The sequence below is a fragment of the Phyllostomus discolor genome, chromosome 8 (assembly GCF_004126475.2).
Source record: "Phyllostomus discolor isolate MPI-MPIP mPhyDis1 chromosome 8, mPhyDis1.pri.v3, whole genome shotgun sequence".
Classification (NCBI taxonomy): Eukaryota; Metazoa; Chordata; class Mammalia; order Chiroptera; family Phyllostomidae; genus Phyllostomus; species Phyllostomus discolor.
In genome coordinates, this window is record NC_040910.2 from 35,811,076 (window position 1) to 35,836,329 (window position 25,254).

A 25,254-nucleotide genomic window follows, 5' to 3' on the forward strand; every position below is an offset into this window, starting at 1 on the left:
TTCTTTCTCCTAAGTCACTTACTACTCACCGGCAGATTACTTTTGGAACAAGTCTGACCCCAGGGAATGATGTGGGCCTCACCCTGAATTCATCGATTCTTATGCAGTGACGACCCCCATGGCCAGTGAAAGCTGGCCTTGGTGGGAAGGGTGCTGGGAGCAGAGAGCAGCATCCCACCCTTGCAGCACTGGGACCGTGAGGAGCGGGCTCTAGGGACCCTGAACAGGGCCTGATGGCGAAGGGGATCCTGCTCCCAGAAGACCCAGGAACTTGAGTCTGGTTGGTCAAGCCCAGAAACCCGTGATGCTGGTGTGGGAGGTTGCCCTTTGACCTTTTTCCTTACCTTTGGTTGGAACAGAGGCTTCTTTCTCCACCTTCCCTTTGTCCCTGCCCGCCCCAGCTCTCGAAGAAAGCCCCAAATAGAATCTGCTGCTTTAATGGTCTATCCAAGCCCCCGCAATTGGTTCATTGCCTTGGAGCTGGACACTCCTGTTTGCAGCCCTGGGCCCCCCTCAGCTCACCTCGATGGCTGCATCTGTGGACCCCCCTAACTTTCTTGCTTCTGGTTGGTTGACCAACAGGAGACACCAGCTGCAGTCTGAGGGGCAAAGGAGAGAGGGGTTGGGGTGTTGCCTCTCCTGGCCCCTCCCGCACAGTGTGAATGGCTGTGCTTCCCTGCTGAGAGCTCCAGCTCAGTGGGCACCAGTAACTCCCTTCCAGGCTCTGCGCCTGCTCAGCAGAGCACCTCCCCCACCCTCGGGCTGTGGACGTTTGTCTTCGTTCCTCGTCTGGGCGTGTCTGATGTCCAGGCTCTGACAGTCACACACCTTCACATGTTTCATGTTGAACCGGAGGAGAAAATGACACCAGCAGGTTTGTCAAGGCTCTGCCCCTGGCCTTGCATCCAGCCCAGTGGTCCCAGAGCAGCAGGATCTGCATCTCTCCGAACTTGTTAAAAATGCACATATTTACCGAGTCAGAATCAGGGTGTGGGACCCAACAACTCGCCTGCTGCTGGTGGTGAGGTGCACAGGGGGTTTCTGAGAACCGTGGCCCCTTCGTCCTGCCCGGCCATCCATCCACTGGCATCTGGGGACACGGCCCGGCTGGGTGTTTATGCTCACATATCTTGCCTGTCATCCTTTACATAAAGCAGAGCCGTGTGCTTTTTGCCTCTGCCTCCCGAGAGAGGCAGCTCTGATGGGGTGTTTGGAGTCTGAGCTTCTCCGTGACTTCACTTAAAAAACAGCCAAACAATGTTATGAATCATTTGCTCAGTAGAAGTTTAATGGAGAAATATCTGTTTAAAACAATCAGTCAAAAAGAACAGCTCTTTTACAAACAAGTTATGGCAGTGACAAGTCAAAACCCCAGGCTCGACGTCCTGTTCCCTCGACCCACCCCCGGAAGGGGGAAGGGGTGGGTGAGAAGGAAAGATGGGGCCATGCCAATGTTCACTGGAGGAATTACAAAAATACACTCTGATGTAGCAACTGGGTTGTCATGAAACATGCCATGGGAGGGGGCGGGGCGGAGGGGGGAGGGAAGACCACCAGACAGGGAGGTCTGCGCCTGGGAGCGGAGACCCGGGACCAAGCCCGGCTCAGTGCCGGGGGAAGGAAGGGATCCGGATGCCCAGCCGGCAGGTCTGGGGCTGGAGACATGCTGTTTTGGGGATCACCCGGACACCTGGGGAGACAGAAATGATTACAATGGCAAACCAGATAGTGTCACTGACCCTTCAATCCTGTTTGCCCTCATGACTGGGCGATGGAAAGGAGGCAAAGAACAGCTACCTATCAGGAATAGCCAAGCCCTAGAGCAGCAAGCAGGGTTCCCTAACTCCCTCTACACACCGTGTGTGTGTGTGTGTGTGTGTGTGTGTAAAACACCTGTGTCATAGATGTAGACCTATTAGGCAGCAGACTGTTATACCCTGGTACAGCCCACTGGCATGACTAACAGACCACAGGGGAGGTCTGTGGGTGGGGGCTCAGAAGGCACAGGGTAGACGCCCCGCCCAGAAGCAGGCCTTATTGTGGGACTATTTGGAACCCATGTGTAGTAATTTATTTCTTGAGGCTAAATTATATTGTTGTTTATGGTTCTCTTAACTACATCCTCATGGGTGGTGCTCTTTAAGCCTGATTTCACTAATTGCTCACCATGATGAATATGCTCATTTCCCACTGACTGAGAGGGTCAGGGCCTGGGGCAGCAGAGCGGAGACAGTGTAGGGCCAGGGATAGAGTGCTGACACCCAAACCGGTTGTGCTTCCGCCCCCTTCTGTCTGGGGCGGGTCCTGCACCGCAGCCTCCCTCCTTCCTCACACATCATCACACTCTCTCATGGGGCCTGGAGCCTGTTCCAGAGGTAGACTGCCCAGTTTGCTCCAGCCTCATCAGCACAGATTGACACTGGCCACTGGAGTCCCCATGATGGAGAATCCCAAGTGTGTGTAGGTCTGGTTGGGGTGTAAGTGAATAAAGACAAGTTTCAGGTGCCTGTTATGGCAGCCATAAATACACATCCATCTTGGAACTCTGCAGCCATGAGCGCGTGGGAAGAGGAACAGAGAGGTGGTTGCAGAAGGGGGGAGAGCAATCGGTAAACCCAGATGAGCTGGTTAAGGTTTCCAGTGTGTCATCAACAAGTTACCTCCTGAGCTGAGCGCTGGACAGAAGCTAGTTACCAGTTCTGTCTCAGCGCCTCTCCCTGGGAGGGTTCATAGAAAATGAGAAAACTAATCGCCCGAATAGGGGCTTAAATAGTTTTTCTTAAAAAAAAATGATTTCTGCTAATGTGACTGATTTTAAACTATCTGTAGGTAAAGAAACGGTTGTACTTCAGAATTAGACACAAGCTTTAGTGTCCCTTAAGAGCCACTTTACAGAAGAATGTCTTTAAGATTTGAAAGAATTCAATCCATGCTACTTCTGAAAGATTTACCATTACATACTGTGCAGATACGGCTTGGGAAGAAATAGAATGCTTGTTAAGGACCCAAGAGTATGACTTCAGAAACAGTGCAGGTTAATTCAGGGCCTTCGGAGATTAGCTATTCTGCTAAAATAAACACAGCAGCCTGCTCGCAGCCTGAGACACATGTCCGTATATGGCGGTGGGCCTCTGGCAAACAAGCCTGCGTGGGCTGCCTCCCTGCAGAAGTGCGAGTGCCGGCGCTGAACACAAGCACTAATATGCTTTGAAGAAAGATTAGTAACGATCTGGCTGCCTCTAACATGTTCGTGCGGAATAAAGCAGCACACACAGCCTCCTCTTTTCTGCCCCTGAGCCAGGGAACAGCCCCACTGGGTGATGTTTTGGAAATGGTTTTTACCAACCGATTGGTTCTTTCTGGTAGGGAAAGTGTCCAGATGGTTTAAGAAGAGGTGTGAGGCTCTATACAGGTAGTCTTACACCCATGTATGAATTAAGGCACATAGGCTTGATGGATTTTCATAGGTTTTTGTAAAATTCCCCTGTGCCAGTTTCTGTGCCGCTCAGCATTGTGTACGGGCTGGGGAAAGTTGAGTTTGTAATGACTGGGCAATACTTAGGGTCTTTGATGTTTTTACCCGGTACACAAATATTATAAGAACATGTATAAGCATGGCTGTGGGGGTAAGAGGACCAGAAGGGAGAAAGGAATAAGGGCAATCACACAGACACACAGAAACAAACCAGAAATGGCCCAGGAAAGAAGCAAAAAGTGAAGAAAGATGATGATCCCTTCGTCCCTATTCTGAGAGCTGCTGGGCCAGTTGGGCCAAATTCTCAAAGCTCAGTGGTGGGGCCGTCAACCACAAGGACTCAGGCCATGGAGCCCGGTGGTGGGATGGGCACATGACAAGTGGAAGAAGGAAGAACAGGAAGCATAGCTCCAGCCCTAACAAGAGCTCCTTGACTGGGGGAGAGTGGGGAAGTTTCATGGTTTCTATGGAATCCAGTCACCTTGAGATATAGTGGGGGAGACATGGGGGATAGCGAAGCTGTTTTTGCAGGTGAAACAGCAATATCACAGCCACAGAAATCAGACTGTTTGCTAATGGCTAAGGGTAGGTCCAGCTATGGGGTCTTAGAGATAAAGTCTCAGAGGGAAGGTGAGCTGAATAGTTGCCATGACAACTGAACGGAGGATTGGTCCACTTAACTGTCCCCATAGTAACTAAGCTCCAGGAGAGCTATAGAGGAATTAGTTATCTTAACCTACTACTGTTATCCCCATGGTAACCAGTCTCTAAATGGCAGTAGTAAGCCTTAAGGAGCAATCCTAAAAAATCCTTTGCTCCCTAGAAAAAGGATGGGCAGGAGGCAGGGGAATGAATTTACCTCCCTCCTAGGCCTCCCAGAAGCTGAATACCTTGGGGTGTGGGGGGTGTGTGTCTGTGGGCTAATGTGCTAAGACAGATACATGAGGTTTCTTCTTGCCCCCAGCTCATTCCTGCCCAACTCACTCATGGGTTGAAGTGGACGGTGCAGCTGGGAGGGGCTCCCCTTCCGGCTACACATTACCATTCTGGTGCAGGGTGCGCCGGCGCTGGCTGGACTGCATGCTCAGGACCAGGTACTGCCTCATAAACTCACTGAACCGCTTCTGGTTGGCCAACTTCCGGGCTGACTTCCGGGCCCCTGTGAAGCCCCCAAACCTCTTCTGCAGCTGTTTCTGCTCCTTCTTTCCAGCCTCATCCATGCCTAGCTCAGTCTCTTTCTGCTCTTGGAATAGGCTCCTGACACGGGGCATGCGCTTCAGATGCATCTCGGAGGCTCTTGGCTGGTAAAGAGCAGCTGCCAAGTGTTCTGGGTCCACAGGGCTGAGCTGCCAGGAGCCCCTGGCCATGACCTTGCTGCACGGGGTCCAGAGAGGGCTGGACAAGACCTTTCCTTCACATTCGAGGATACACACCTGCAAAGACAGAGGTGGGAGGAAGGGAGAAAGACCAGGTGGACATGTATTCATCCAAGGCAATGAGGACAGAAAGTCCCTCTGTACCAGTGCAAGTACTTCAGAAGCATCTCCTTACTGAGCACTGTGCAGCAGTTTGACCTGTGGTTCTTTAGGTTCATGGAATTGTAAAGTTGGAAAGAAAGAGAGAACTCTCTGGCCCAGCTCCATCATTTCACACAGGTGAAGAAACTGGGGGCTCAGAGATGTGAGTTTACCTTATCCCAGTGATGCAGCAAGTTAATGCAGAATGTACGCACTAAAACTGCACCCCGTTACAGACTTACTCAGCTTTTTGGAGCCCAACACAGCTCCCCATAAAGGGTCACCCATAAAGAAGAATTTAATTCTGTTCTTTTATCAGGCTCAGGGGAGGTCAGAAGACCTTGGGCTTAAGAAAGTGAGATTGCCAAAGGATGTAGTTCAATCTGCATGGTTATTTTAAGATCACCAGGGAAAGATCGATCCTGGTACTAATTATTCACCCCCCCACTCGTCCTCACCATCTGTGCATTATTTATAAAAATGAAGGTCAAAGCACTTTGGGATGTAGGTGTGTTGGGGTTTCAGGGGGAAGAGGGACCATCCGCTATAATCCAGTAGACCCACCAGGTTCCTGGAATCTTCTATTGCTACTCTGCCTCTCCTAGTGTCTCCACTTCTCACCTCGATCAGCAGCCTAATCATGACGTTGCTCTGACTCCTGATTGGTTCTGGCCTAGCTTGCACTCTTCCACGTTCCTATCTCTTTGGGTCTCTGGGAAGCCTGTGTCTCCAACTTTGCTTCCTATTTCGTTTCAGCTTCAGCCCAAGTCCTCCTCTGTTTCTGGTTAGCCAGATGAAAATCCCACTTCCTCGTGACCTTGCCCTCATGGTCAGCAGGAAGCTGCAGAGTCTCTCATCAAACTTGATCTCTTGCCAGGCTTACAGAGCACCTGTCCAGGCAGGTGTGGGATGTCAGGATGCTGCTGGCTGTACCCTGTAGTCCCTATCTGGGGAGCAAAAATACTCACCCAGGGGCTCACAGTGGCACAGAGGCCTCTGTGGGCAAAGTCCAGTGGGTCCCACACCAGGGTGCGAATCCAAACCATCTACAGAACTTTAAAAACTGCTGATTTCAAAACCCAGTTAAATCCCTGAAGCATAGAACCAGGGCTTGAATTTGTTTTTACTAAGCTCAGGTAATTCTGAAGTTTGCCAAGCTTTGGAAACCACAGATGTGGTCCAAGTTCACACATTACGATAAGATTCAGTAACGTGTCCAAACCTACACTGTTAGGTGCTGGTCTAACTGAACAAGGACACATGTCTTGAGTCCCATCCCAGGACATCTCCTGCTCAACAATCCACATGTGCTGGCGATACTGCCAGCCGATGGAAACGAAAGGGAGAGTGAGGAGAAAGAGACAGAATCCGGGGGGAATCGCTCTCCCTCACTGGTACGGCATCCAGGGAGCACCCTCGCCACGCCCACACACCAGCAAGAGGTGGTGATGTTGGCACCTACTGATCCTCAAGCCGTGGTTTTTGAGCATGTCTTTTCCATTAGCTTTTCTCCAGAGAAGCTGGCAGAAGTAATGCGTGGTCAGTGCCAACCCAGCTGAGAGATCTAAGGGACCTCCTTCTCACCCCACCACGTCACTGCGTGTGCGAGAAGGATAGGCAGCTTCCGTGGACGGGGAGGGGGCTTGAGAACAATGGTGGCTGCACACTTGAGCGTTGTGTAAGAGTGGCTGCCGGGGGTCATTAGGGTGCAATGCCTCGCCCGTCCCCCTGGAGGCTTCTGCTCATTGCCCAAGGGTGGGGCTCAGGGACATCCCTTTTTTGCAAGTGCTCCTGGTGATCCTGAGGCTGGACCTGAGGGGGTAGAAGCCCTCAGGGAACGGGGCTGGGGGTTGGGGAGAGATTCCACCAGAGATAGGCTCATGTGGATCTGTCCTTAGCCTGCTCCTGAAGCACTTTGAAGAAAAGCAAATGGAACCAATTCGTGACACGTTCTTTCAGATCACAGTACCCTTGGGTTATTACTTTCCAGTGTGGGTCTCAGCTAGGAGAGGTTTTGCCTCCTGCCCACCCCAAGAACACTTGGAAATGTCTGGAGATACTTTAGTCGCCACACGGTGGATGGGTAGGAGGGATGCTGTCACACGTGGGTACAGCCCAGTGATTCAGCTAAACATCCTGTCATGTACAGGACAGTCCCCTTGGCACCCAACAAATAATCATCCAGCCTAAACTGTCCTCAGTGGTGAGTCTGAGAAACCATACTCCGCAGAGTCAAGGGGAAAGCAGGGAAGCGTGGGCAGCACTGGGAAAGCCAGTAGGAGTACAGAACTTCCGCATTGAAGCGGATCCTTGGGCAACCTGGTCCAACCCTCACAGAACAGTAGCCCCCAAATGCTTGTGGAATTGTTCTTATAACTTCTGTTTACAGGCACAGGTAGAGGTTGTTAAACCTAAGGGCTATTAGATCTTCTGCAAGCCCCTGAGGTTTCTAAGCCCAGATGGTAATTAGATTGTGTGTCAATCAGAGAAAATGAAATTCTATGATCAAAGTGGATGCATAGCCCTCACCAAGATGCGTCGTACTGCTAGATGCACTGGGCACTAACAAAGTCCTCTCGACTCGTGATTTAGGAGAAGGTTTTCGGCAAATGTGAGGAACCCAAATTCACAACAGTATTTGCAGCACCAGATGGGCATCGGGGAGCTTAATGCTGAACTGTCTGGCCTGAGGTGCCTACCGGCCTCTTTCCAGGGGTGGGTTAATAGCCTATTAAGTGAGCTGGACACGTTTTCACAGCCCTCACTGATGACATTGCTACATTAAGCCAGCGTGTGGGTGAGCATCTGGAAAGTCTCAGGCTGATGCCAAATTGATCTATAAAGCTGGGCTTGTGGGGAACTGAGCAAAGGGCCAGAGGGAAGCCTGGGATGGCAGACGAGGGAGCAGGCACACGGGCCCATGGGAAGGAGAAGAGGCTCATTTAAGTTGTCAGGTGTCTGTCAGTAAAGGATCAAACCACTTCTGGCTGAGAGGCATTTGGGGGGCTACTCGCTTCAGGAGGTTCTGCAAAAACACCCGAGGGCTGACTCTAGCAGGTCAGCAGACGAACTGTGCGAAAGGAAAACATAGAAGAGGCTCCCACTACAACTCAACTAACAGAAGGTGGTTTCTTTTTGCAGCCAGAGTTTTAGGAAGTTTTCGCTGAATTTCCCCAGGCTTCTCTTGAGAGTTTCCTTCTCCCTTGTCTTTAAAACATGCAGTTTTCCCCACTTGGGCTGGTGTGGTGAAGCACCATTCGCTGTTAGATGAACACTGAGGATATTTGATGGTTTTGCATGAGAGTCATTTACTGACCAAAATTATAGCCTAAGACAAAGCCAGCCGTCCTTGGACCATGGACCTCGAGTGAAAAGTAAAGAAATTCTTGATGAAGCCAAAGGTGCCAAAGGTCCTGGGAGTAGCTCGGGATCACGTGGTTTGGTGGAGGGGTTGGGGGTTGGCCCTGGCTGAGGTGTCTGAGTGCTGCTCCCCTCTGTTGTCATACAGCGGGCATACTCAAGAGTTGCCAGACTTGGAAATGAGAGGTTGCCTACATTCTAGACATTTCATGAAACTTAAAAAAACAAGCAGGTTAAAAGTAAATACAAACTAGAAACCCGACAGCCAGGCAGCCAGTTCCTCCGGGGGTCAGTGGGCGCTGCAAAGGGTTTGTCCCCCACTGGAAGGCCATGACTTGCCACTTCCCAATTCGTTTCAAAGACATAAACTAACAGTATTGTCTGGACCCCAGAGATTTAAGATGCTGTGGATACACGGAAACATGCTCCAAATTCTCCACTGGTGTCGAAACGCACCAGCGTAAAAACTCCGCAGCATCCGCACGGGATGCACCTGTGAGGAGACCGAAGGTCTTACAGTTTTATGATTCCCCACGCGCTGTGCCAAACACTGGGCTGCGGGTGGGGTCCCCAGAACCATCAGTAAAGAAAGCTCAGCCTCACGGTGACAGACAGACAAACAAACGTCAGCACAAAGGAGGGAAGGGCTGGCTCTACTGGGGCCGGTGGAGAATCAGCAAAGTGTTCTCATAAGAGGTGAAACTTAAAGTTTTTTTTTAAATCCTCACCAGAGGATATGTCCATTGACTTTAGACAGAGAGGAAGGGAGAGTGAGAGAGAGAAACATGGATGTAAGAAATATCTATTGATAATCAAAACAGCCTGGTACTGGCATAAAAACAGGCACGTGGACCAATGGAACAGAACAGAGAGCCCAGAAATAAACTCAAGTCTCTACGGTCAATTAATATTTGACAAAGGAGGCAGCAACATAAAATGGAGTAAAAATAGCTTCTTCAACAAATGGTGTTGGGAGAACTAGACAGCTACGTGCAAAAAAATGAAACTCAAGCACCAACTTACACCTATACAAAAATAAATTCAAGGTGGATAAAAAACTTAAATATAAACCGTGACACCATTAAAGTCCTAGAAGAGAACGTAGGTAGGAATATCTCAGATATTTCACGCAGAAACTTTTTTACTGACATGTCCCCTAGAGCAAGGGACATAAAGGAAAGAATAAACAAATGGGACCTCATCAAAATAAAAAGCTTCTGCACAGCTAAAGAAAACAGTATCAAAATTAAAAGAGAACCAACTGTATGGGAAAACATATTTGCCAATGATACCTCAGACAAGGGTTTAATCTCCAAAATATATAAAGAATTTACACGACTACACTCTAAGAAGACAAACAACCCAATTAAAAAATGGGCAAAGGACTTGAACAGACACTTCTCCAAGGAGGACATACAGAAGATCCAAAGACACATGAAATGATGTTCAATATCACTAGCTATCAGAGAGATGCAAATTAAAACCACAATGAGATACCACTTCACACCAGTCAGAATGGCCATCATAAACAAAGCAACAAACAACAAGTGTTGGAGAGGTGGTGGAGAAAAGGGGACCCTAGTGCACTGTTGGACTGCAGATTGGTACAACCACTATGGAAAGCAGTATGGAACTTCCTCAGAAAACTAAAAATGCATCTGCCTTTCGACCCAGCAATCCCACTGCTGGGACTCTATCCTAAGAACACTAAAACACCAATACAAAAGAACCTTTGCACCCCGATGTTCATAGCAGCACAATTTACAGTAGCTAGGTGCTGGAAGCAACCTAGATGCCCATCAGTAAATGAATGGATCAAAAAACCATGGTACATTTACACAATGGAATTCTATGCAGCAGAAAGAAAGAAGGAGCTCCTATCCTTTGCAACAGCTTGGATGGAGCTGGAAAGCATTATGCTAAGCGAAACAAGCCAGGCAGTGAAAGACAAATACCATATGATCTCACCTTTAACAGGAACCTAAACAACAAAACAAAGAAACAAGCAAAATATAACCAAAGACACTTAAATAGAGGACAGGCTGACAGTGACCAGAGGGGAGAGAAGAGGGAATTTCAGGGGAGAATGGGAAGGGTTTACAGGAACAAATTTAAAGGACACAGGGACAAAAATTAAGGGGTGGGGGGGGTAATGGGAGGGAAGTGGGGAAGGGTGGTTGGGTGGGCTGGTTTGGGAGTAAAAGAAGAAAACTGTACTTGAACAATGATTAAAATAATATATATATATATATATATATATATATATATATATATATATAGAAATATCTATCAGTTGCCTCCTTCACGAGTGCCAGTCGGGGATTGAGCCCACAACTTAGGTGCGTGTCCTGACCTGGAATTGAACCTGCAAACCCTGGTCATGGGTCGATGCTCCAACCAACTGACCCACCTGGCCAGGGCTGAATCAGTTTTGAAGTACAAGAGGAGGGAGAGGCACATTTAAGACAGGAGGGCAATTTCCTGGAGCCCTGGGAAGGCTGGGAAAGGAAGGCGGGGTTCCCGGGAAGTGTGGAAAGTGATTGGAGCCCAGCGGAGACCAAGTGTGGGGTGTACCTTTGGCAGTTACTGTGGCCTGGGAAGAGCTGCAGGCCTGGATACAGGGATGGCCTCTCAGAGGGAGAGAGCACGTGGAGGTCAGAAGCAGGGAATCTAGGCAGCCAGGGGTTTGCGGTGGGGAGAGGAGCAGGTACCCCAGAGGGGGCAGAAAACCAAGAGTAGGAGCAGGGGAGAGTGCCAGGCAAGTTCACCAAAGAGGACAAGGCATGGGGAGCCCGCCAATCGGCCTGTGGGTTCGGTGCTTAGGAGCTGCTGCTGGCCCTGAGAGGGCAGCTGAGAGTGATGCAGTGGCAAGGGGGTCAAAGTGGTCAACTTTCAGAAAAATGACAACGAAGGGAGGGCAAGAGCAGGCAGGAGAGGGGAAAAAGGAGAACGCCTGCGAGGAACCTCAGTGGTGCGGAAGGAGGAAGGGCAGGGGCAGGAGTGCAGACTCTAGGCAGGTGTGAGGAGTGAAGCAGGTCCTGGGTGGCAGTAAGGAGACCAGAGAGAATCTGTACTTGCTGGCCGCCGTCTTCTGCTACCGGGCAATCCAAGGTCATGGTGTCTAAGGGGGGGGGGAAGTCACACTAGTGTTTCACAATCAGGTGTGATGTTTGTTAGAAGGAGATCACATCCTCTATGAATAATTCATCTTGTAAAAAATACACTAGAGAGAGTCAGGGGTATCCTTATAGTCATGTTCCTGATGCTTTCTTCCACTGTGAAATACACGTAACACTAATGCACCATCTTACCCATTTTCGGTGTCGGCTCAGTGACCTTAAGTGCACTCACAACGTTGTGCCGTCGTCACCTCCCTCCATCCCAGCACTTTTCTCTCTTCCCAGCCTGAACGTCCCCACCCATCAAAGCCCTGCTCCGCATTCCCTCCAGGCCCGGCAACCACCTCTCTACTTTTCGTCTATGAACTTGACCACTCTACGTAGAACTGTCAGTATGTGTCCTTTTGTGTCTGACTCTTCACTTAGCACAATGTCTTCAACATTCATTCTTGTCATTGCTGTGTCCTTTGTAAGGCTGAGTGATAGTCCGCTGTCCGTACATGCGCATTTGTTTACCCACTCATTATTCATGGACACTTGGCGGAGGTCGTGAATAGTGCTACCATGGCCATGGGTGTGGACATGGGTGTGTACACACATCTTCTGAGTTCTAGTGCTCTTCTGAGTGGAAGATGAAGGGCTCTAGTTAAAGCTGGTGCTTCAGGAACTGTGTGTAACCTTCAGGCTGGCCTATGCTGCACCCTGAGAACCTCCGGTGTGGCGATTAGGAGATGATTGTTTCATCAGCTCCTTCACTGGTTTACACACAAACTAGTTGTCTACTCTGTTTACTAAGACCAAGGAAAGTGGGCTTTTTTCTTTTTAAAAAATTATTTTATTGGTTATGCTATTACAGTTGTCTCATTTCCCCCCCTTTATTCCCCTCCACCCTGCACGCCCCCTCCCACCCACACTACCCCACCTTAGTTCATGTCCATGGGTCGTACATACAAGTTCTTTGGCTTCTACATTCCTACACTGTTCTTAACCTCCCCCTGTCTATTTTGTACCTACCATCTATGCTACTTATTCTCCATACCTTTTTCTCCATTCCCCGCTCCCCTTCCCCATTGCTAACCCTCCATGTGATCTCCATTTCTGTGATTCTGTTCCTGTTCTAGTTATTTACTTAGTTGTTTTTTTTTTTTTAGGTTCAGTTGCTGACAGTTGTGAGTTTGTTGCCATTTTACTGTTCATAGTTTTGATCATATTCTTTTTCTTAGATAAGTCCCTTTAACATTTCATATAATAAGGGCTTGGTGATGATGAACTCCTTTAACTTGACCCTGTCTGGGAAGCACTTTATCTGCCCTTCCATTCTAAATGAACGCTTTGCTGGGGAGTGACCTTGGATTCAGGTCCTTGCCTTTTGTGACTCTTCACTCCCACTCATCCTTAGGTCTCCTTAGTAGCGTGTCCACCCATGGCCCACGGGCTGCATGTGGCCCAGGATGGCTATGAATGCAGCCCAACACAAAAGTGTAAATTTACTTAAAACATTATAAGATATTTTTGTGATTATGTGTCTCAACGTGCTTAATGTGTGGCACAAGACAACTCTTCTTCTTCCAGTGTGGCCCAGAGACGCCAGAAGTTTGGACACCCCTGCCTTAGAGACTTCAGTTCCTCCTAAGCCCCCTCTGCCCCTCCACACTAGGTTGGGGCCCACTGCTCTGTGTGTCCCCAGCACCCAGGAATTACTCTCTCATCGAGGAATTGTGGCCTCTTCTCTCCCAGTGGATGCAAACTCTACCCATCTGCCCACCGCGTGGTCCCTTGTCTTAGTCAGTAAAGTGATAGAGGGTGAGTGAAGGGCAGGAGGAGCTTTGAAAGGGCTATTGGGAATGCTTTCGTGACGCAGTAGCTATGACAGCTCAGAAAACAGGCCAAACACCACTGAGCCGGGGGGCGGTGGGGGCGCGGGGAGAGCCTGGTTCCTGGGCCGCTGGGGCTGTGTCTGCTGGGTACTCGTGCCTTTGCCTGCCTGGGGCACTTGATTTCTATGTTCGGACCCTCGCCTTAAGGACAGTGGTTGCTTTCGGTTGATTTTAAAGGTGGAGGAGTTTGAAACAAGGCGTCTTTTCAATGGAGTTTATGTTACAAAAGAAAAAAAGTAGTTGAGTTACTTTGGGTTTAATAGGAGAGGAATAACTATTTAAATTGAAATAGAAGCCATGGAGAAAGCAGCTTATTTAATATAAAGAAATTTAATGTTGGATTTGCATTTCAAATTTAGAATTTAAAATATAAGGGAGCATTTGAGGTGTTTGCTGTGGAATTATCTGAGACGTTAAAAATGAAGCGCAGCACGCACGTTCAGCTGGAGGGGGTGGTTACAAATCACGCTGTGTTCACAGGGAATTAACTTCATGTCCAGCAACACGGAAAATCATCCTGGTGGAATACAGCGAGTGCCAACACTAGGACTCTTCCTCTGGTGGTGGGATTCAGCGTGATTTTAGTTTTCTTTTTTTAAACTCCTCTAATTTACCAAATTCTCTAAAACTGCGAATGCGCTGTTTTAATAATCGAACAAGATGGCAGCATGGGCAGGCCTCTTTCTGAGCGGGGCACAGTGGAGAGACCACAGGTTTTGCCTTGGGCCAGGCCTTGGTGCTCCTCTTGGGTCTGCCCTGGAGGAGGCAGGTAGGGGAAAGCAGGGACAGGGGGAGGCAGTGGCACTCCCGGACCTACCTCCAGGTTGAAGCTGTCCAGAGCGGGGCGGAGCTTCTCTCTGCAGGTCAGACAGTCCTTCTGACAGCTGCCGGACACGCTGGAGAAGAGGCTGAGCAGCAGGAGGTCACACAGCAGGATTTTCATGGTGCAGGAGCCGCAGGCCAGATACTGGAACACAGAGGAGGGCGGGAGGCGACTAGAATGGAAGCGGGAAAAACACTCTTCAGAGGGGACAGTGCCAGGGCCTGAGAGTCACCTCCCGCAGGAAGTGGGTCGTCAAGGGCACCGGTGGTCCTCTCTTGCCACCAGGCCTTAGGTTCACACCAGGGCTGGTGCCAGGGCTGGTGTGGCGGGGCACCCCTGGGGTTTGAGCACCCCTGGGGTTCCTGCCGCCCAGGTAGCCCGACCTGCACCTGAACTTTCAGGGAGCCAACAGCTTCCCTTTGCAGCTTAGCTGTGCACGACCTTAGGACGACCTCTCCAAGCCTCAGTTTTCATGGCTACAGACCGGGGAATATAGTCACGTGCCACACAATGGCGTTTCGATCAACAATGGGCTGCATATATGACGGTAGCCCTATATGATTATGGTGGAGCTGAAAAATTCCTGCTGCCTAGTGATGTGGTGGCGTCACAGGTCAACACGTCCTGTTTGTGGCAATGCTGGTGCAAGCAAACCTATTGCACTGCCAGTCGTATAAAAGTGTAGCACATACAGTAACGTGAAGCATATAATACTTGATAATAAATGACTATGTTCCTGGTTTATGTATTTACTATATTATGCTTTTTATTATTATTGCAGCGTGTACTCTTCCTACTTATGAACAGAGTTTGCTGTAAAACCCTGCAGCAGCCTCATACACCTGGCGTTTACCACGTCTCTCAACGGCATCATTTCCTCTTGTGCTTTATTTAATCTCATGCCGTTTTGCATGGTAATGTGCTGTGCGGGCTTGTGGTTGAGGGGCACCCAGCTGTCCCACACGGCCTAGGTGTGAAGTAGGCCACCCACCCCATCTAGGTTCATGTGAGTGTGCTCCAGGGTGTTCACACAACCGTGAAATCACTAAGCGACGCATTTCCCACGGCGCGTCTGCCATGAAGTGGTGCGTGACTGGTGGCACCTGCCTCGTCACAGGGCCGTTGCAAAGATTCAGATCCGTAAGGGGGGGTTTGTGAAGTGCTGTGCGAGAGTAAGGCGTGTGAAATAGGAGATTTCTGAGGGACCCACGTGCTTCATCTCAGCCTTGCTCATCCTCCCAGCCTTCCCTGCCTTCTCTGCCTCGGCCAGGAATGCCCCAGATCCCAGAATCTGCTGCTGCAGGGGGCTTCCGGCAGGTGCCTTGTCTGTCTCTCCTGTTGGACTCGAGCTGACCCTCTGACCACAGGGCCGACCCTTCTGTTCACTTTGCCATTCCATGCGGAGCACAGGGCCAGACAAGTGGAGTTAAAAAATGAACAAAGAAACTTTTCTAAGGTAACAGCCCCAATGATTGTTAGTTAGATCGGAAGCCGGCATTCTTCATGTGGGACTGCCCGCAAGATGTTCTCTTTTCCTCATTGAATTTATCCCGTGATGAGTCCTTCCGAGTCAATCAGCTGTTTCCTTGGACTGAATCACATCTGCCCTACAGAACCACCTCTGCTCGGAGGATGAAATGGGAAGGGGAACAAGGGGACTTGTTGGAACTGGAACTGTTGCAAATGTTCTAGATGGAGGTGTAGGTCACAAGGGTGTATATGTTTGCCAATACTCACTGAATATAAATTTAATTCTGTGCATTTCACTGTACAGAAATTTTACCTTAATAAAGGGTTCAATGTAGAAAAGCAAAAATAATAACCTTTGGTCCTTCCGTCAGACTATACTGGGAAAACCTATTAGACTTGCTGCTCAAATGAGCTCAAATGAGTCTGCACGCTGGCAACTTTAGCATCACAGGGGAGCTTGTTGGACATGCAGGATCTCAGGCCCCTCCCCAGAACCACTGAGTGTGGACCTGCAGTTTTAGTGGGGTTCCTAGGTGATTCACCCGCACACTGAAGTTCAGGAAGCACTGGTAGAATCTGGATGTGAAGTGGAGCAAGTCAATGGGAGGGACCCCGCAGTTGAAGTCACCCAATGGCCATGCTGGGGGACCCCCCAGGTCGTCCTGTGCATCATCCATGCAGTTCATCCCAAGAGGATGCGGATTCAAAGATGCTCAGTCACTGTTTAAGTCAAAAGAGGTGACATGCAAGATGGGTTTTTAATGATGAGTAAGTTGGCCAAGAGGACAAAGAAGAGGGCCTTTGAGAGACACAGAAACCCTCCTTCCACAGATGCGCAGGGGTCAGGGACACAGCCTGCGAGGGGCCCCCGGGGAAGGCTGGTGTGCGGGGCCACCTGCTCACGCTTCCTGGGGAACACCTGCTGGGAGAGAAGCTCTGTCCTGTGGAGCAGGGGCGTGTTTGTCATCCCGAAGGGTTTTCGCTTTCCCGTAGATGGTGGGACGTCCCGGGTCCATGATTAACGAGCACGAACATCTACACAAATGAATACATCTCAAATGCAGTTTTCTTTTCTAGCCTGAGGGCGAATGCGCAACTTGAGATTTATCGCCTGGGTTATTGTGACAGCCTCCTAATTTGCCTAATGATCTGCCCTCCTACCAAACCATCTTCAGATCCCACGGTGTTACTGAATGGTGAAGGTGGCTCTCCTACTCCTGTTGGGACTTGGCCCCACTCCTGCCGCTTCTTGAGCTTCATCTCTGGTTGCTCACCCTCGCACGTCCTCTACAGTTCTCGTGGGTCACGCAGAGTTCCCGGCTCTGTGAGGCACCTAACGGCTTTGTGTCTTGGTGCTTTCTCTTCCTTCTACCCAGAGCACATGTCTCCAACTCATACTTCACACACACCTCGAGAACCACCCTCTCAGGGAAGCCATCTCCCTCCCCCTGTCGGAGTTCCGTGCACCTCCCCTGCTGCTGTGGCATTGTGGAGCAGGGGCATCAGAGCGGGAGGGACATGAGCCTTGGGGGCCTGTCATACAAGCACCTCTGACCTGGGTGGCAGGGCTGTGAGTGGAGTTTCCCGGTCAGCTCATCCCTCCAGACTGCTGGGTTCAGATCCCAGGTCTGCGGTTCAGCCTGTTGTCTGTAGAAACGGGACAACAGCAAGATCTGCCTCACACAACAACTACCAGGTTAATGTTTGTAGGCAGTTGAAACGGCACCTGGCGTGGAACAAGGGCTGCATAGAAACTCAGACACAGAGAGCCCCGCACACAGCCTTCCCCGGAAACGCTCTCACTGTCTCTCGAGGGGCACTTCCCACACTGCACTGGACGGCCGGACACGGGTGCTTTTCCCCCACTGTCCTGGGACTTCCCGATGGGCAAGGATTGTGTTCTGTAGTTTTCCATTTCCAGATCTCAGATACGGCCAGGGGCTTAGGAGGTGCTCAAAAAAAACTGATAAATGGCAGTATCTCAGGGTCCCTCTTCACAAAGGCAGAGTTGAGGGGTGTCTGGGAATCTGCCTCATTGGGGGCCAGGGTGCTCAGCACCCAGGGGCCACTTCAGCACCTGTGTCATGGACAATGTCTTATTAGCTAATTGTTCAGTTTGAGGGGTGGCAACTAGTTTTGCTCCAGAGCAAGGCCACATGCCACCCTGAGGGGGAAGCCCATGCACGGTTTGGTAGAAGACTGGTTACAAATGGCAGCCAGGCGTGGCTGGGACAATGTCATGTGCTGAGTTTGTACAGAGTATATAGGCGTAGGTGGGCAAGCTGTGGGAGCCCATCACCACTTACAGGTTCTTTGGAAGAGAAAATGTTTTTGAGTTCTAAGCAGCCACTATGTAAGCAAATGTATTAAACTGAGGACTGCTTGAATATATCTTTGTTTAATTCGAGAATTGCCTTTACATTTCTTATTCTACTAAATTTCAATAATTTTAGTCGGGAGATATTTTTGTGGAATTTGTCCAGAATGTCATTGCTGTGCTTGCTGTGGCCACGAGATGGCAGCACCTGTATGTCCCAGAAGAAAGGGAGGCAGGGGAAAAGAGACTGCTTCCTTCCTTAATACAAAATTGCAAGACGTGATGTCTGCATAGGCTGAGCTGACAGGTTGGGACAAATGCTAATGAAATGCTCTCCAGCTGAGTTATTTCATGAACTGCATTAACTGCAGCAACTCGCACATCCAGGAAATGTGTGATGGACTGGCTGATACCTGTTATCTCAAATTCTGGGTAAATGGGTTTTTAGGGTGAGGTGCAGAAAGAAGATGAGCTCCTGGGACGTGAAGCGTGTGTTCCATCTGGGAGCCTGCCTGCACGTGAAAGGCGGGCTCTCTGTGGCTGGGCGCTTGGGTGACTTTATTAAATCTGCTCAGCATCAGCCTGGCCCTCCCTGCAGGCCTACCTCTCTCCCGGTCTCTGACCTCCCTGCCCCCCCTCTGTGTCCCACCCCTCACTTTTAACAAGTGGCTCCACCTATTACTAAAAAATCATCCCTTTGCAGTGCTATTCATTCTCTTCTGAAATCCAAAGAATCCTTACAATGGGAATGACCAGTCCTATTTCACGGGTCATTTGTGACTTTCGTGACTGATATAAGTGAAAGCTCAAAATATAGGCAACTCTCCTAAGAAAAGGGGCATGTTTTGTGTTTCTGGTACTTCTCAACACCTAGCATGAGGTGTTCTAGGTTAAGTTAGATTTCGAACTTTATTAAAAGTTCAGTAGACGTGTTTGATCCTTCGGAAGGCTGGACAGTAGGTATGTGCTCTTTTGTGGCTCTATCAGTTAATGCCAATTAAATGAAGGGAAGTAATTAGTTAATTCATGAGTTATATTTATGGTTAATCTTTACATTGGTAGCTGTGACTTTGGGTGAGTTATTTCCCCACCGAGAGCTTCCGTCTGCTCAGCGACAAAGTGGGGGGTGACACAGGTCTTATTTGTGTTGTTTTTAATCGTGCAGTCGTAGCCAGTAGGAAAATTTACCCAAGTGCGCTTGAATTTACATGGCTCGTATTTCACTTGGTGAACAAAGCTCAGCCACCAGCTCTGCGTGGTGATGCTATTACATTTAGAGATCTGGACGTCTCATATTGAATAAAGAGATGTCTAATTACCTTCTAGTTCGGTAATGACATCTCACAATTTAATTGTGCTTCACTGTTTGCAAAGATAAAACACCACTGTTTTAGATTTAATCTATTCACATGTAATCTTGCTTCCAAGAACAATATAATCAGTTGCATATCTGTTTGGAAAATTACGTGCGAAGCTTTAGCCAAAGATAAAAGTTAATTATGTTTTGTCTTACAACCCATGAGAAATGCTGTAACTTTGGTGCTTTTAGAGGAAGAGGGAAGGAGGGCCGTCTCCTGCTGGAGGCACGTATGCACCCATGCTCCTCCCCACCCAATGTGTAGATACTGTTTTTTACAGGTTACAGAAGATTTTTACATTCATACACAACCCTATAATGTTCTAGGGTGAACATTAGCCCCCTTTCTGAGGTGAGCATGAGTTCACAGAGGTCAAGCGACTTGCCCAAGAGCATCCAGCTCACCAATAGCAGAGCCAGGACTTGAACTCAGGTGTGCTGACACCAAATGGTGTGTTCCGGGAAACCACAGGCTCCACACACTGGTTCTGCTTTGGAGGGTTGGCAGATTCTGGCGGAATCTTGTTGGGATGGTCTCTGTTTGTGCTTAATAGTAATCACATTACTACTATATTCAGAATGCTATGTGCCAGACACTCTGCCAATCGCTTTAGAAGCATCCCTCCTTCGGGGTGAGGGCGATTGTCCCCACTGTGCACGTGAGAAGATGTGATGAGGGGCTGGACATGGAGTGGTGGGCGGAGCTGAGGCTCAGACCGCCTGGTTTCCGAGCTTGTGCTGTCCCCAGACCTCCCAGTGACCTCCGTAGCTGTCTGTCTGCTTCGAGTAGCTGAATTCATTCTGAGAACCTCCTTCTGTCCCAAACTCAGGGTTCCCCCCTTTACTGTGGGCTCTGCCCGGGTCACAGCGGAATTTTTCATTGCCGCCCTGCACAGGGGTTTGTCTCCTGCATGCCCCACTTCCTCGACCCATTGCAGACAGATGCCTGCACTTTGCTTGTGCACCAGCTCTAGCCAAGGGAGGCCCCTTTAGTTTCTTCCCTCCTCTAATACGCACACACTCAAAGGTCCCCTTTCCGCTCTAAAATCCCACTTGGGAAGAGGGGGTGAGCCGAGAGGAGGTGGAAGGCAAAGCAAGTCCCATGCCCTGTGCGGACCAAGTGGGCTGGGGCTGGCGAGCAGTGAGTGAGCAGGAGCCCTGTGTGTGGAAACCAGAGTCCTGGGTTCGAGCTCCGGCTCTGTGGATATCCGTGGGGTCCTGAGCAAGGCCCTCTTTCTGGGCCTCAGTTTCCCCTTCTCCAAAAAGAGGCAGTTGGATTAGATAGTTAATATGTTTTATTTTCTAAGTGGCCAGATATTGGTGCTCTCCCTGTAAGGGAAGCAGGCAGGAAGGAGGGGCGAGGGAGAGAAGCGAAGGGCCTGGAGAACCAGCAGCTGCTGGGCAGCACAGAGCTGAGGCCGTGGTGACGGCCCCACCTGGGGCTCAGCAGAGGGTCTGCAGGGGCCCACAGACACGTTTTCTGCATTGACAAGGTGTCACTCTTGTCCTGGCTGGGTGGCTCAGTTGGCTGGAGCAGCATCCCGCACACCAGAGGATGTGGGTTTGATCCCCGGTCCGGGCACATTCCTAGGTTGCAAGTTTGATACCCCAGTCGGTCGGGGCGCCTACAGGAAGCAACAGATCAGTGTTTCTCTTTCTCTCTCTCTAAAATTCAATAAACATATCCCCAGGTGAAGATTTAAAAAAAGACTTTTAGAACTTAATGACAGGGGAAGTATTACAAACAAAATGAAGGAAAGGTATCACTCTTTAATTTTCCTGACTCTGGCCCACAGCTCCACAACGTACTGTCTAAATAACGAAGGTAAAAATTTAAAAGCCTTTATTTACTTTTATACTGAAATCATTCAATGTTCTTTTCCAATAGATTAGAAAATGCACATAAGCAAAAGAGCAATGGATCTAGACCAATAATCTTTAAACTTCTTTAAATTCATCCCACTAGCAATCTGTTTTTGAACACGCATTCCCAATTTACTTATTTGCGTACATTATAAAACCCACTCAGGTGCAAATTGAAAAAAGGTAACGTAAAAGACACAGTCTCCACGTCTGGAAGCCCAGTGGACTGCAGACACTGGCCGTGAGTTCTGAGAAAGCCGAGGACAGTGTGACACAGGTCTCTTTTCCGGGCACCGGGCACCCGGAGGCTGCCCGCAGGAACGCTGCACACGTTTCCTGGCCGGATGGAGGGGGATGGTGGGGGGAGGGGAGGGCACCGGACCATGTGAGAAGAGGGCAGGCTGGCGCTGAGCCATGGTGGAGAGGCAGCGACGACCCGGCCGGCCGGGCAGTGGCTCCCTGAGACCCAGGACTCCTCCCGGGACGGGGGAGTGGCTCAGCCAGCCCTCCGGAGCTGGGCTCACTGTGCTGCTGCAATGCCGAGGCAGCTGCCCATATCTGAGACACCACAGGCTCACCGAGAGTCGAGATGTATGTTGTGATCATAGCCTGTCTAGGGAGATGCCCGGAAAACTGGCTTGGCCTCGAAACTGGTACACCCCAAATCTCACAGTTAGTTTTTGTTTAGAAGGAAACCTTCATGTTAAATCATGGAGCACCTCTAGGCATTTAGATGGAAGTGTTTAGAAAATCCAGCTTGCCCAGCAATTCAAGCCACTGCGACATCTGTCATGACGATTCTGGTTTGGGAGAGGGGCCCATCCCCTCCCTGGGACAACTGATGAGTGAGTGGCTCCACCCCGACTCAGAACTGCTGGATTCCAAAGCTCGTGTCTCTGGCTTTGGTGGCTGTGGGGCCGGCTGGGGCTGATGTCCACTGAGCCACGTTGATGGAAGTGCAAAGCACTCCCCCTAAATCTCACATCCCTGCTGTGTGTTTGTGTCCGTGTGTGTCTTAGCATGAAATAAACATGTAGACAAGTTTAAATCCCTGCCTGGCACATAACAGTTTCCATAGATGTAGTTCCTTTGCCCTTATTTCGTGCCTTTGTCCCGGCTGCCGCCTTTCTCTCCGCATCCCTTGACCTGTTCACATCCTTGCTTGCCTCGCTTGAATCCCTGCAGTCGCCGGGGCAAACGCTCTCCCCTTGGAATGCCTCCAGCACTTGCTGGCTGGACCATACAATTTAGGACTTCATTACAGACAGCCTGGCATTGTCCTCTGATTGTCTCACTGAGCTGGTGTTGCCCACCCCTCACCCCGTGAGTTTGCAAGCACCTCTGGCCCAAAGCAGGCAGTGTGCTGAACTCAGGGAGGCTGGACTCAGTCTTCTGTCTGCCACATCCCGAACAAATTATTTAACCTCTCAGCTTCAGTTTTCAACTGCAACACGGAGATAATGACACCACCTCACAGGGCTGTTGCCAGGGATAATGGGTGTGGAAGCATTGTCTAAGATGTAAATTACTGTACAAACGTAAAGGGCTGTTATTATCACCTCTGCTGAATCCAGCCGTGCCGGGCGCACCTCCCCTGCCTGCTGGAGGGGAGAAGATAAATGCCTGATTGATTGACTACAGAATGGCTTTGTGACAGCTCCTGTTACAGGCTCCAGAGAGCACGGGTTTGAGCCTAATCTTGCAATTACTCCCTTCATTGCCGATGCAAAATCCCCTGCGTTCCCCAGAGACTGGAGTGCCCTCCGCCTGGGCTGATATGCTGGGGCGGCTGCCTTGGGGAGAACAGAACCGCATCCCCCAAATGACCCCAGGCTACACATAGTGCCCTCAACGGGCAGCACGTGGGACGGTGGAAGCTGCTTTTACTACGGAGGCGGCTGGGGACAGGTATTCCAGGGACCCTACCCTGCAGAAGACTCCGCGAACAGAGCAAACCGGATCACTAATCCCTTTCTGTTAAAGGTACCACAGCATCCGTGGAAGCACATAGAATATCTCCCTGCCACACTTTGTAAATGTGAAAGGAGTGTGCGTGTGGCAGCCGCCCACAGGCAGTGAGAAACAGCAGCGATTTCTTGGGGGGGGGGGGGTGGTTGATAAGAAGCCAGGCGGTTACTTTTCCCCTCTATGTTGCAAACTCTGGCTTAGGCTTGCTGGCGAATGCCACGCAACGCTCATCTTTTGTTAGTCTCATGAACAATGTTCCTGGTTATAATTGGGGCAATTATGGACTGCTTGAGGAAGCGAAACACAGATGTTTAAGCCCAGGATCAGGGTATTCAAGTCCAAAGCAGCTTGCTTTAAATAGTCCATTTCCCGAATCGTCCTGCCTTACTTGAAATTCCCCCAGAACTTGTCTACGTTTGGAGTGAGGTGGAGGAGGAGAGGGTGGGTAATGGAGGGAGGGGAAGCCAGATGCGCAGGCAGAGAGACACACAAAGAGAGGAGAAAGAAAAGGAGGCAGAGAGAGAGCGAGAGAGTTTGGGTGACTTCTGCACGCTGTGTCCCACAGGACCCCGGCGGAGACCTCTGGGTGGGAGAGCTGGGCGGGAGGAGAATGACGAGGCACGCAAAATGACTCAGGGTCTGGGGGACCAAGGTCGTCCCTGCAGAAATCCATGTGGAATTCACACACCGCAACCGCAATCAGCCAAGTATGACTGGCCCAGCGCAACGCCCCAGGTCCGACTTTCCCCACCTCATCACTGACAATTGCTATTCAGAGCATGTGGGAGAAGGGTTCCTTTAGGACCGAAAACCCAAATCCAAATCAACCAGCCTGAATACACCGGGAGGGAAGGAAAGAAAGAGAGCCAGTCAGCTGCACAGAGAAATCACTCACAAGGGTGCCCGGGGGGGCTTCCTGGGGCCGCCCTGCAGGGCCACGGCGTGTCTCAAGCCTGCCCTCCTGCAGCCTGGCGCCCACAGCCACCTCTTCTCATCAGACAGGAATGACAGACAAGTAGGGGCCACCTCTGGGAAATCAAAACTTTTCCTCGTCTCCAAGTTGGGCTCGCTCTTTCTCCTGTATCTGTCTTCAGGACAAATGCCTCAAGCTCCCCTCCACCCTCCGTCCGAGCATTGAAAATAAAACAATCGAAGAAATTATCTCTCCGGGCAGCAGCATCCGCACCGGACAAAGGAGAGAGGCTGAGGAGGGAGCCCCTGCTGCCCTGCTCCCCCTCGGGCTCCCGTCACTTTGTCTCGGGCTGGGGTTCGCAGGCATCGCCTACCTGAGAGCTGTCAGCAGCCCGGCTCCCTCGGATGTGAGGCTGGGTTCCGCCGTCTCAACCGCACCAGCATATATATCCTCCCCCCGCACGCACAGCCCTCCCCTTCCCTGCCCACCTCGATGACACATACACACGCTGACCCCCTTGAGCAAGTGAACAGCAGGACCTACAATCCTTCCCGGCTGTTCCCCGCCCCCCTGGCTCTGTGCTCAGACCTGTGACACCCCAACCTCCCCATCGGTTTGTGCATTCTCGAGCCTGCTGTACCTGGACTTGGCTCAGCCAGGATCCCACAGCTGCCTTCCCCTTGCTTCCAGAGGCACTGCGAGGACTGACAGCCTTTTCTGGTAAGTCAGTCAGAAAAAAAAAAAAAAAAGGCTCCCGGTGACAGTGACGAGTCAGACCCCAGTCCTCGGGTCTCCTTGAGCAGCCTTTCTGCCTGAGGAGTGAAGACGAGGGATCGGGCAGAAGGAGGAGAAGCTCATGCTGAAAGCTCCCACCAGCTGGGAGAAGCCCAGAGCCGAGCCCCCTCCTCCTGTCAGCGCCCTGCAGGCACCAGCAGCAATGCCCCGACAGGGAGTGGCTCTACCTGCCGTGGGCCAGGGCGGGAGGCGCTTCACAGGTGCCCACAGCACGGCGCAGTGTGAACGCTGGGACTTTTAGACTTAGACCAAAGTGTCTGAAATTCTGGCAAGTTACTTCTCTCTGTGAACTTCAGGCCCTCTTCCTGTAAAATGGGCGTGATGCCTTCTGGGATGCTTGTGAGTAGAAAAATGAGATTCTGTTTGGATTTGGAACACATGGGACCTTTGATAAATATGA

The 25,254-nt window shown here is 50.4% G+C and overlaps 1 protein-coding gene across 1 annotated transcript; it reads right to left on the bottom strand.

Moving 5' to 3' along the window:
- Positions 1-1,265: 1,265 nt before the first annotated feature.
- On the bottom strand, positions 1,266-24,538 carry PNOC (prepronociceptin). Its single transcript, XM_028521838.2, has 4 exons — positions 24,433-24,538; positions 14,166-14,315; positions 4,460-4,908; positions 1,266-1,690 (listed from the first exon to the last, which is right to left on the bottom strand). The coding sequence occupies exons 2-3, from the start codon at positions 14,289-14,291 to the stop codon at positions 4,507-4,509; spliced, it is 528 nt and encodes a 175-aa protein (XP_028377639.1). The 5' UTR covers positions 14,292-14,315; positions 24,433-24,538; the 3' UTR covers positions 1,266-1,690; positions 4,460-4,506.
- Positions 24,539-25,254: the final 716 nt, after the last annotated feature.